The sequence below is a fragment of the Cricetulus griseus genome, chromosome 5 (assembly GCF_003668045.3).
Source record: "Cricetulus griseus strain 17A/GY chromosome 5, alternate assembly CriGri-PICRH-1.0, whole genome shotgun sequence".
NCBI classification, from domain to species: Eukaryota; Metazoa; Chordata; class Mammalia; order Rodentia; family Cricetidae; genus Cricetulus; species Cricetulus griseus.
In genome coordinates, this window is record NC_048598.1 from 188967297 (window position 1) to 188979455 (window position 12159).

Consider the following 12159-nt stretch of genomic DNA (forward strand, 5'->3'; position numbering starts at 1 on the left):
GATCCACAATCCCCATACACCCCATTCTGCTCCTTCAATATTATTTAGGGAAACGGTTTTTGGAAAAAAAAATCTTTTTATACTGACTGTCAAGTCCTTTGTTAGAAAAGCATTTTCTTTGGGTACTTTTTGGATTCTTCCAGGGCCAGTATTTTTGCTGATGCACTATTAGGGGAGAAACAGAGGTATTAATTGGTTTGCTTACAAGGCTTTACATAAAACTTCTCAAGTGAATGTGAGCATTACCAAGTACACACACTAAGAGGCATTTTCAAAATAGGACACATATCATCTAGTCACTTATGGTTCTGAAAACACCAGCAAGTAGACACAGGCAAGGCTTGGTCTTCCGAGTTCCAGAGAGGAGACAGATGTGTGCACAAATCACTGTCCTGTGGTTGTTCACAGTCCAGCAAAAGGAGTCTATGCTACTGTCTATTAAACATGCACAATTGGAGCCCGGTGTTTTAGACAGTTCCAACAGACCAGAACAAGATGGAGTCACTCAGGCTAAGGGTCACATAACCAAATGAAACCCAAGGATGCTACTCACATTTCTCAAGGGACAGACCCCATAGCAGACCTTTTCTTTCTCCCCAAAACTAGAAATTCCCTTTGTTTCAACCGTTAGGCCAGTGGCTCTCAGCTTCCTAATGCTGTGATACTTTGATACAGTTCCTCATGTTAGATGGGCATTGTTGGCACATGCCTTTTATCCCAGCCCTTGGGAGGCAGAGGCAGGAGAATCTTTGTGAGTTCAAGGTTAGTCTGGTCAACAAAGTGAGTTCTAGAACAGCAAAGGTTGTTACATAGAGAAACCCCGTCTCAAACACACACACACACACACACAAATTCACTCATAGAGATCCTCCTACCTCTGCCTCCCAAGTGCTGGGATTAAAGGTGTGCACCACCATGCCCAGCTCTAGTTTGCTAGTTTGTATATTTTGTTACAACAATCGGCATAGACTAAAGTACATGGAGGAGAGGCAACTCTGGGTCACTAAATGCACTTGCCACCAAGCCTGACAACCTGAGCCCAATCGCTGGCATCTACATGGTGGAAGAGGAAAACCAACTCCCAGAAGTTGTCCTCCGATCTCTACATGTGCAAGGCAGCATGCAGGTGCATAATACATAATAAATAATATAACAGTATTTTTAAAGGGGGGGTTGGGGACATTTGATCTGAGAGGAAGGCAGGAAGGCTGCAGATGAAGAATCTGAACTAAATCTTTTTTCTTTTTTCTTTTTTTTTTTGGATTTTTGAGACAGGGTTTCTCTGTGGCTTTGGAGGCTGTCCAGCAACTAGCTCTTGTAGACCAGGCTGGTCTCAAACTCACAGAAATCCACCTGCCTCTGCCTCCCGAGTGCTGGGATCAAAGTCGTGCGCCACCACTGCCCAGATCTAAATCATTTTAAAAAATAATTTATCTAACTTTATTTTATGTGTATTAATATGAAGTATCAGATCCCCAGGAACTGGAGTTACAGTTGTGAGCTGCCACGTGGGTTCTGGGAATTGAACCTGGGTCCTCTGGAAGAGCAGCCAGTGCTCTTAACCACTGATCCATCTCCCCAGCCCCAGAGATAGTTTGAGGTCTAAGGACATTCTGTTTTATGTGTTCCCAAGCCCTGTTAGCACAAGGAAGCCAGTAACTGTCATTTATGGGTCATGGCTAATTGAGCTAAGTCACATGGCTATGAGGACACAGACCACTGTACCTTGACCATGTCTTCCAGTGTGTGGATAGACTCATCCACAGCCACCAGATAGTGAAGCTTTGGCACGTGGTCTATGACGTTCTGTATCACTCTGTAGAGCAACAGGCACAATAATCAGGCAGGAAAGACAATGAGAAAAAGGGAGCTCAACACCCCCCCACATCCCCCCCCCCCCACACAGGCCAGGTAGGTATTTGGTTAAGTGGCCTCACTTAGTGTTCACCAGGATCAGGGGCAGGACTGTTCTCTGCAGTCTACAGACTAAGGGAGGATTAAGAAGTTAGGCAACCCTTCCCAAACTAAAGAACTCCTGGGATAGAGCCAGGTCTGCTGACAGACACATTTGGGTCTCGAACCTGTCTTTTTCTTTCACATTTTTCTATTTCTTTGTTTTTCTATTTTATTATTTTTCTTTTTTGTTTGCTTTGTTTTTTTTTTTTTTTTTCAAGACTGGGTTTCTCTGTGTAGCTTTGGAGACTGTCCTGGAACTCAGGCTGTAGACCAGGCTGGCCTTGAACTCAGAGATCTGCATGCCTCTGCCTCCCGAGTGCTGGGATTAAATGCATGCGTCACCACTGTCCGGCCTAAGGTGGCTGTCTTAATGGAAGTCACGCGGAGGTTATCAGAATCAGTGACTGACAGCGCTCCTGGTTTCTGCTGGCTGGACTTTGCCAAGGGCTTCACAGGTGGGTGCCATCGAATCTTCACAACACCCCTGTAAGATGGCGGCTGTGACTGTCCCCATTTTATAATGAGAGACATTATAAGAAGCAGAGCAGGGGTCTGAGCAGACCAACGAATTTCTAGAAACAACACAGACTAGAAGTCTCCTGCAGTGGCGTGCCAATCCTACCCTCATTAGCTTCCCTCAGTACAACGAAACTCAAATGTGCACTTCTGTATGTCTAGCCCATGTCTGGTCCTGGGCTCTACCCCTGGCACTGGAAACGAAAAGAGAAGCAATAATAATGAATGCTCATTTCATATCTGGTTTATAGTAACATCTCAGAGGATTGGAGCTTTTAGCTATCCCTCTTCTCTGCTAAATAATTCACAGTCTTCAAAGAAATCTGCAGGAAGAAAGAAAATGTTTCCGAAAAGGTACCAAAGTTCTTCCATAATGCCAAAACAAAAACCAAAAAAACACCCTGGGAAAAAAGCATATTAACTGGGTGTGGTGGCTCACACCTTTAATCCCAGTACTCGGGAGGCAGAGGCAGGTGGATCTCTGTGAGTTCGAGGCCAGCCTGGTCTACAGAGGGAGTTCTAGGATAACCAGGGCTACACAAAGAAACCCTGTCACACACAAAAAAGCTAGATATTTAGGACTGGCGTGACTCAAGTCTTCTCCGTTCTCCTCTCTGCAGCTGCTGAGATCTGCAGCTTGCCTGCCCTGGGATATTTTTCTTCTCAGCACACATAAGATTGTCCTCCAACTTTAAAAAGAAGATACTAAGGATTCCTGTGAGTAGTAGGTTTTAAAATGTGAAGAATGGGCCGGGTGTGGTGGCATGTGGCCCTGGGGAGGCAGGGAGATTTTCCATTGGAGATTAGCCTGTCATGTTTAATCTTTAAAACCTGGTGACATACTAAAATGTTTGGGATGAGAAGGCACATTTGACTCCTTTCTTCAAGTTAATGTTAACTGTGGCAATTCTAGGATCTTTTTTTCCCCAGGGGCAGGGGACTGAAATGAGAGAGGCTTTTCCTGTCTAGCCCAAGTTAGCCTGGAACTCGATATGTATCTCAGGCTGGTCTTGAGCCCTTCTTACTGGGATCACAGGTGTTAGTCTTTTGCTTAAATTAGAAATTCGAGAGAGATGGACATGGACTAGAGAGAGCACATTAACCAGTTTATTATAGGGCGGGAGAGTGAGAGGGGGAGAGAGAAATGGAAGAACAGAGCAGGGCAGAGAGTAAGAGAGAAGAGAGAGGAGAGGAGAGTTAGTGGTCGACCACGGGGGGGGGAGGGAGAGAGAGAGAGAGAGAGAGGAGAGAGAGAGGAGAGAGAGAGAGAGAGAGAGAGAGAGAGAGAGAGAGAGAGAGAGAGAGAGAGAGAGAGAGAGAGAGAGAAGAGAGAGAGAGAGAGAGAGGAGAGAGAGAGAGAGAGAGAGAGAGAGAGAGAGAGAGAGAGAGAGAGAGGAGAGAGAGAGAGAGAGAGAGAGAGAGAGAGAGAGGAGAGAGAGAGAGAGAGAGAGAGAGAGAGAGAGAGAGAGAGAGAGAGAGAGAGAGAGAGAGAGAGAGAGAGAGAGAGAGAGAGAGAGAGAGAGAGAGAGAGGAGAATAATGCGTCGGGTTTAAAAGGGGGAGCTCGAGCATGCGCACTGAGTCCCTACACAGCCCGTAATGAGTGACGTAGCCATGATGCGGCCACGCAACACAGGGCCCTTTAAGCTGCCTAGGTATCTGTCTAAACCTTTCAACAGGTGTGAACCACCAGATGGGCTGGATGTGTACGTGCTTTGAAGTCTGGAGTTTACAGCATTCCGGGGACCCTGCTTTCAGACTAATAATAGAAATCACTTAGGTTCAGGGCTTAGAGGGCCCCGTACAGAGCTGCGGCCCTGAAGCTCAACCTGTGTGACTCTCTCTGGGAGCCAGAATGATTTCCACCCATGAGAGAGGAAGAATCTGGGACTCCGGAGCCAGCCCCTGGGAGACCAGCCTGGAGGGCAGAGTAGTGCCCTTGCTGTTGAAAACACAAGGCTGGTACTCCAAGAACAGTGAACCAGCCACCCACCCTGTTGCTTGGGTCAGCAGCATCCCCTGGGCTGGGCTGGAAGGCTGTGGGAAATTCCGGTCAAGTGTGAGGCTGAAGTACTCAGAAGCGGCCACCTCCATGTTAAAAGACTTGTCCCCCTGGGCAGAGAGCACCATGTGGGGTGGTTGGGAAAGAAACAACCATTCCCCTTTAACCTCCATAGCGTAAGACTCTCGTGTCTATTCGGTAAGCCTCCTGGAATGGAAGGCATCCTTAGGCTTGGCCAATCTCTAGCCTTCTCCATCCCCCAAACAAAGCAGCTATAAGACAACAGCTTCTCACCATAGGAAAGATTTTGTGATGTTCCTGTGACCTGCTTAATTCGGGATCAGTGTACTTATTGAATATACTGATTTATGATTTCCCTTGTTCTGAGGCCATGAAACTCCATGTGACCTCTTGCCCAACCCTTCACTTAGGGAAACTGAAATATGTGTTCACAGGCCATGGCCTTAGGATAAACTGTTTCCTTATTTCCTTATAAGATTTGAATTCCTCAAGCCTTTAATCCCAGCACTCGGGAGGCAGAGGCAGGCAGATTTCTGTGAGATGGAGGCCAGCCTGTTCTACAGAGCGAGTTCCAGGATAGGCTCAAGACAATACAGAGAAACCCTGTCTCGAAAATAAATAAATAAATAAATAAATAAATAAATAAATAAATAAAATAAGATTTGAATTCCTCACAGTGTTGAAGCTGAGGCAGGAGGATGAGCTACAGAGTGAGACCCTGTCTCAGAGGAAATTGGGGGTTTCGGGCTTACAGTTAGCTGACTAGTCTCTGGAATTTTGGCAGTAGGCGTGGTGTTGACACCCATCTCATCTGAGACAAAGGGGAGAAGAAAGGGGTTAATGTGTACTCCAAATCCTTTCTTTTCCAGAGCTGTTTTTCTGCTAAGAAAAAGTCCCAAAGAGATGAAGCTACACTTGTGATCAGAAATGTGGAAACTTTGGGTGGACAATGTTTCATCAGGCACAAAATGGCAGTGCTAAGTTGGTTCTACATGAAGAATGAATACCTTGTGTGTGAGCGTCACAACACTGTGACTGTGAAGATTAATTACACATATTAATCACCCAGGACAGTCACACTTCCAGGAGACAGCTTACCCTGCTAGATCAAGAACATGAATGGCTGGAATGACATTGGTTCCATCTCCAAAAACAGGTAGTGCAGGCATCTCACCCAGCCAAGCCATCTGAAAGAATGACAAGTAGAGTGTGTTTGCCTCCCTCTCAGTCCATATCTAGGTCAGTCAGAGGGCTCAGAAGTGCCACCACGCCTAGCCTCTGGATGGCTCCTCTTGGATCCCTTTCTCTTAGACTTTTGTCCTACTGGCCTCATAAAAATCTACTTGTCAACTGTTAGATCTCATCTTACTTAATGATCTACAGTGTGCGCTCTAACAGGAACCTGGTTTTTTGGCTTTTTTCCCCCCTTGACGTGTCTTCACCGTGTAGAATCTTTTCCCACTTGGCATTGAGGACACTGTCGTTTCTCTTCCCTCATGGTCTCTCCTCTCCCTATATTCTCCAAACACTGGGGAATCTGAAGACCCCCTTCTCAATCCTCTTCCCTTGTCCATGTGGATTCTCCAGGTGAGGCAGCCAGGCCCACGGCTTAGACTCCTTCCTTGTGCTGGCTGCCTCCAAGATCTTACCGGAGAGATGCAAGCTTGATCTCCAATGTGACTAGTTTGTTAGTATGTTTTAACTTTTTCATCTCTTATTAAGGCAAATTTGTGAAAATACTGCCAGATTTACTTACATTTTAAATTTTTAGTGTGTGTGTGTGTGTGTGTGTGTGTGTAGACACACACACACACACACACACACACAGAGAGAGAGAGAGAGAGAGAGAGAGAGAGAGAGAGAGAGAGAGACAGACAGACAGACAGACAGAGTGTGAGAGAGAGAGACCATGTGTGCCAAAGTATAAGTGTGTAGGTTAGGCTAATCCGTGGGAACTGGTTCTTTCCTTCCACCATATACCGGGGATTGAACCCAACCCTTTCCTTCCCTCCCCATACCCCCCCTCCCCTCTCTCCTCCTCTTCCTTCCTTTCCTGAGGCAGGGTTTTGTAATATATCCTAAGCTGGCCTCAAATCCTCCTGCCTCTGCTTGCTGAGTCCTGTTGTGACTGGCATGTGGCACCATATCTGCATTATAAAACACTTTTTGAGATACACACAGTAGGCTGACAGGATGCCTCAGCAGGTAAACGCTTGGTGCCCAGTCAGTCACTCCCCAGAGCTGACTCTGACCCCACACTGGAGCTGAGGCATGTGCAGGCTCCAACACACACGAAATATACACGCGGATAATAACAATAAATCAAATAAATGACAACAAAGAGCCCACATGGTCCTCAGGGAGGACCAGGGCAGGGATGTGGGATGAGGAAACTGCTACTTTGTCAGCTAACTTGAAAGTGAAATTAAATTAATAATTAAAAAAAAGAAGTCACACAGTCATTAAAAAGCCAGACCTTAAAAAAGGCGTGTAAGATCCCTCCTTCCAATCCATACTGAAGTCCAGTAGCTAATACATAAGTTGCAAACTTTTTGGCCTAAAATGGAAAAAAAAAGGGGGAGGGGGCCGGAGGAGAATTGATATACCATTAGTCATTTTGAACTGGAACTAGACAGTAACTAAAACAGACACTGTTGCAGGCTCTTTCAAGTCTTCTGGGAGGCAACCCAGCAGGGGAACAAACAACTCCTTGTAACTCCGAAATGTTTCCAATCACCATTGAAACTTAATGGAGGCTGGGTGGTGGCCCGTGGCTCTTGCACGCCTTTAATCCCAACACTCCGGAGGTAGAGGCAGCTGGATCTCTGTGAATTCCAGGCTAGCCTCATCTACAAAGCTACACAGAAAAACCCTGTGTCAAAAAACCAAAAAACAAAATAAATAAATAAATATAAATAAATAGAAATTTAGTGGAAAAGAATAAACTAAATTGAATTAAAGTTTGTGAAAACAGCGTCTGTGAACTCTACATTGTTGGCACCAAGAGGAAGGGGGCTATGAAAACAGGTTCTCCTAAAAGGACCTTCAGTTCTCTGTCAGAGTGGTCACATGACTGCAGCTCAGGACCAGGTGGGGTTTTGTTTGTTTTGTTTTCTGACAGGGCCTTAAATAGCCCAGGCTGGCCTTGAACCCATTATGTAGCTGAAGATGACCTCTACTTTTTGAGTGCTGGAATTACGGGTGTGCCACCACGCCTAGTTTCTGTGGTGCTGACGATCACACCAAAGGCTTTGTACTGAGCCACAGCCCAGACCCTGTACCAGGTCTCCATACAAGGCTTTTAATTAACATGGATTAGTCACTTTGCCCAGGAGAGTCACTGTGGCCTTGATGATATTTATTTGCAAACCAAACCTGGCTTGGTGGCGTGTGCCTGAAATCCCAGCTGCTCTAGAGGCCAAGGTAGAGGATTACTTGGGCCAATGCAGTAGGCAGACCAGCCTGGGTTTCCCAACACTGAAAGACAACACAAAACAAAGCTTTCAAAGCCTAGAGAGCTTTGAGCAATGACTTTTTTTTTTCTGGATTGCTGACGTGTGGTTCAAGTACAAAAGATACAGTGACTTCTACATGTTTCTTTCAGTCCCCTAAAATGTTTCTTTCCAGAGCTGGGAATGGATCCCAGATCATCAGACAGGCTAGCAAGGGCTCAGCTCTCAAACCCCACCCCCAGTCCTCTGAAACTTTCGCTTAGTGTCCAGGATGTCCCAGCTTAGTGCAGAATTCCTGCAATCTTTGCTTAGTCATACTGGGAATTTATTCTCACTTGAGAGGTGTGTGTGTACCCGTGCCGAGCTTATCTGTGAGCAAGTGTGCATGAGGGAAGTGGGGGTGGGGGTGGGGTTACTGCTGTCTCTGGGTAATCCATCAACAATTGAAACAGTGAGGTTGGGAGGCGGGAAGCTGTTTGATTGTTGTGTTGTTGTTACTGTTGTTGTGCTGGGTTGGAACACAGGCCCCTACGTGTGTGAGAGGCAAATGCTCCACAAATGGGCACCATACCCCTCAGCACACCCTCGGACATCAGAGGTTGGTTCTCATCTGGCTCATTCTCCAGACTATCTGGCCTGAGCATCCCAGGAAATTCTCTTGTCTTTCCTCCTGTTTCACAGTCAGAGTGCTAGAGTGAGATAGGCGCTGCCGCACCTACTTTTTATGTGAGTGCCAGGGGTCAAACGCAGGTTGTCAAGGTTGTCCAGAAGCACCTTTTCCTGCGGAGCCATCTTGAGAGCCCACCCAGTGAGATTTTTGAGGAGGACTTGCATCACCGTGCTGTGGGATAGTTCTACAATGTCTTCTTAAGACTTGGTACCAAGGTGGAACTAAGGGGAGAGATGCTGGAGACTTTACAAGGAGGGACACTGTAGGTCTTAGGTCCTTGAAGACTTGCCCTTGAAAGGGATATTGGAGGCCTGGTCTCTCTCTCTCTCTCTCTCTCTCTCTCTCTCTCTCTCTCTCTCTCTCTCTCTCCCTTTCATACTCAGTCACGAGGGAAACAAGCCTTTCTTGCTATGCGCTCCCACCAAGACATCCTATAGCACCATGCTGCCACAGGCTTAAAGCAACAGGGCCGACTGATCTCGGACTGGAACTGCTGAATGATGAGGCCTGAAGAACTTTTCCTCTTTATAAGCTTATAATCTTGAGCATTCTGTTGCAGTAATGGAACGCTGGCTGGCACATGTGTAATTGACCCACATTCCTCTGTGTGTGGAGCAGTGGATAAACAAGGCATGGAGGCGCAGTCCTCTGGCTTCTCATGACCACGGCATGAGGATTCCAGAAGACTTCCTAATGGCCATCCTGCAGACCTGTCAGCCTCTATGAGCCAGGTACACAGAGAAACTTTCCAGGCAGAGACTCAAGAATGGCTAAGTTTAGCGAAGAGTGGCGGCTGTGGTGTGGGAGCAAAGGGCATGACACAGAGGGCATGACCCAGAGGACAAGCATCTTCAGCATGGGTGTAGGAAGGGCGATAGAGATGCTCTGTTCACTCACCCAAGAGTCAAGGAAGAAATTGTTCCAGTTACATTTTAAACCATCCTGGACTAGGGAGGTGGCTCAGTGATTAAACCTTGTGAGCCAAGCATGAGGACAAAGTTGGGATTCCCAGAACCTACATTAAATGGTACATGGGTGTGGTGGCCCGGCTTCAATTACATGGTCCTCTGAAGGTGGAGACAGGGGATCCATCCTTAGAGCAGCTGGCTAGTGAGACTAGCCATACTGGTGAGCTCTAAGATTAGTACACACACACACACACACACACACACACACACAGTGCATATACAGACATGCAGACAAAACATTGCACATAAACTAAAAATTAAACAGAGTTCACAATGAATTTTTATCACTTAGAGTTAAGGTGAGTTAATATGTTTATAGAATAAAGGCATTGTTTTAAAAATAAAAGCTGCCAGGCATGGTGACACACGCCTTTAATTTTAGCACGTGGGAGGAAGAGGCAGGTGGATCTCTGAGTTCTGGGACAGCCAAAGCTTTTACACAGAGAAACCCTGCCTCAAAAAACCAAATAAATAAATAAATAAATAAATAAATAAATAAATAAATAAATTTTAAAAATGCTATTTAGACAAGGGTGTGAAGAAGGCAATATAAAAAAAAAACAAAACTATCTAGACAAGGGTGTGAAGAAGACACTATTGCTCCCCTTTAGACTACAGGCACTTGTGTATGTGTGTGTGTGTGTACATGTGTATGTGTGTGTGACTATACATTCTCATTTAGTGAATAAGACATGTGAGTGATCAACAGGGTCAACGTTTTAACAAAATAATAGAATTCTAGCTGAAAGAAATTTAGGTAATGGGATATATCCCCTTTATTCTGTAGCCTGAGGTTATGTCTCATTGATAGAGCACTGCCTACCTAGTATGTGTGACCACGGGCTCAGCCCAATCCCCAGCATCGCTCTTGCCACCAACACTGAACTAGAATTTCTAATTCTCTCCCGTTCTGCTTGGTGTTTTGCTGCTGTTGCTTTGAGAGTGGATTTCACTATGTAGTCTAGGCTGTCGTGGAATTTGCTATGGAGACCAGACTGGACTCAAACTCAAAGAATTCCTTCTGCGTCTGCCTCCCGAGTGCTGGGATTAAAAGTATGTGCCACCGGCCACCTTGGGCTTGTTTGCTTTTGAGTCAGACGTCACACCTTTGTAGCTCAAACTGGCCTTGGATGCACCATCCTCCCACCTCAGCCTCCTGGAGTGCTGGAATTGCAATATGAGCCACCACCCCTGGCTCTCTGTTGCTTTTATAACTATCTCCTGCTCACGGTGTTTGTACCGCATTCCTCAAGTCTATCTTCAGGGATAGAGCGGGAGTTTTGAAAACCCTGTTGTTATACCTAATGCCAGCACAAGGTGGCGCCTCAGAGCTGTCTTCGCTCATCACTTTGGAACCTTGGTTGGGTTTGGGAATCTGATGACAGCAGCGCTAGCCTCACAGATTTAAGAGGACACATGAGAGTCTGGAAGTTGGCTTGGAACACCGTAGGTGGAAAGTTCAGCACCTTGCGGGGCAGGCGTTTGAACAAGCCTCGAATTGCTTTTCAGTTACTAGTTACTCATTAGAGGGCACTCCCATCAACCATTTCAGTAAAAGATGAAATTGTAACACATGCCAAATGACAGATTTTGCTGCAATCGTAGCTTTTCTTTTTCTTTTATGGTGGTGGTGATGCCTGGGGACTGAACCTGGGTCCTTGCCCATGCCAGGCAAGCATTGGATTCTATGCCACACCTATCCTTTTTTCCTTCTTAGGATTTATTATTAGTGATGTGATCGGAGGGTACATAGGAGTCCAGGTTCCTTAAGATGCCAGAGGCATCAGATCCCATGGAGCTGGAGCCTCCATGTGGGAGCAACCAACTAAATCTTAGTCCTCCAGAAGTGCAGAATGTGCTCTTAAGCATTGGGCCACCTCTCCAGGCCCGGCCCGCCCCACCAGTCCCCACCCTGGACAGAATCTTGCTAAGTTGGCAAACTGGTCTTCAACTCCTCTTGTAGCTCAGATACATGGGCCTCGAACTTGTGTTCCTCCCGCCTTGGTCTCCCGAGCTGTGAATGCAGGTGAGGACCCGCAGGTTCCAGCTTCATTGTGGCTGTTTTGTACAGAAACCATCTTGCCCAGTGTAGCCCAGGCTGGCCCTGACCAGTAACAGGCATGTGCCACCAGAGCCAGCTTAAAAGACCTTTCTCTTGACCTGTGTCAAGATAGACCTTATTGAATGATGGACCTACAGTCAGGAAGAAAATGTTACCCCTCCCCTTTTTGGTGACCGATAGATCTTGGTTTGAATGGATGCTCCTACCCCTTTTCTATGGTGTCACAGCTGTGAAATGGGGCCAGTGCACAGGCAACGGGACTGCTGTGAGGAGCAAACAGATCAGACAAGCTTAGGCATGCTCAGGACGGTGCTTGGCCAACCCTGACTGTGTGATCCTGAACAAACGAACCCCTACAGACCTCTGCCTCTTTATTGTTTTTTGTTGTTGTTTTGTTTATTTGTTTTTAAAACAGAGTCTGACTATGTAGCCCTGGCTGTCCTGGGACTCGAACTCCCCGAGATCCACCTTCCTCTGCCTCCCTAGTGCTGGGATTAAAGGCGTGCACCATTA

The 12159-nt window shown here is 46.4% G+C and overlaps 1 protein-coding gene across 4 annotated transcripts in view; it reads right to left on the reverse strand.

Annotated features, from left to right (window-relative positions):
- Window positions 1-12159, reverse strand: part of Ak7 (adenylate kinase 7) — a 65050-nt gene that overhangs the window by 31212 nt on the left and 21679 nt on the right. For 3 of the 4 annotated variants that reach the window (XM_035445489.1, XM_035445488.1, XM_027416333.2), the window contains exons 6-9: window positions 6971-7051; window positions 5593-5681; window positions 1726-1816; window positions 88-165 (exon numbers count right to left, since the gene is read on the reverse strand). In XM_035445489.1, coding sequence (XP_035301380.1) covers window positions 88-165; window positions 1726-1816; window positions 5593-5681; window positions 6971-7051 — 339 coding nt within the window. The remainder of the gene's footprint in view (window positions 1-87; window positions 166-1725; window positions 1817-5592; window positions 5682-6970; window positions 7052-12159) is intronic. The other variant, XM_027416334.2, reaches the window with a different exon arrangement.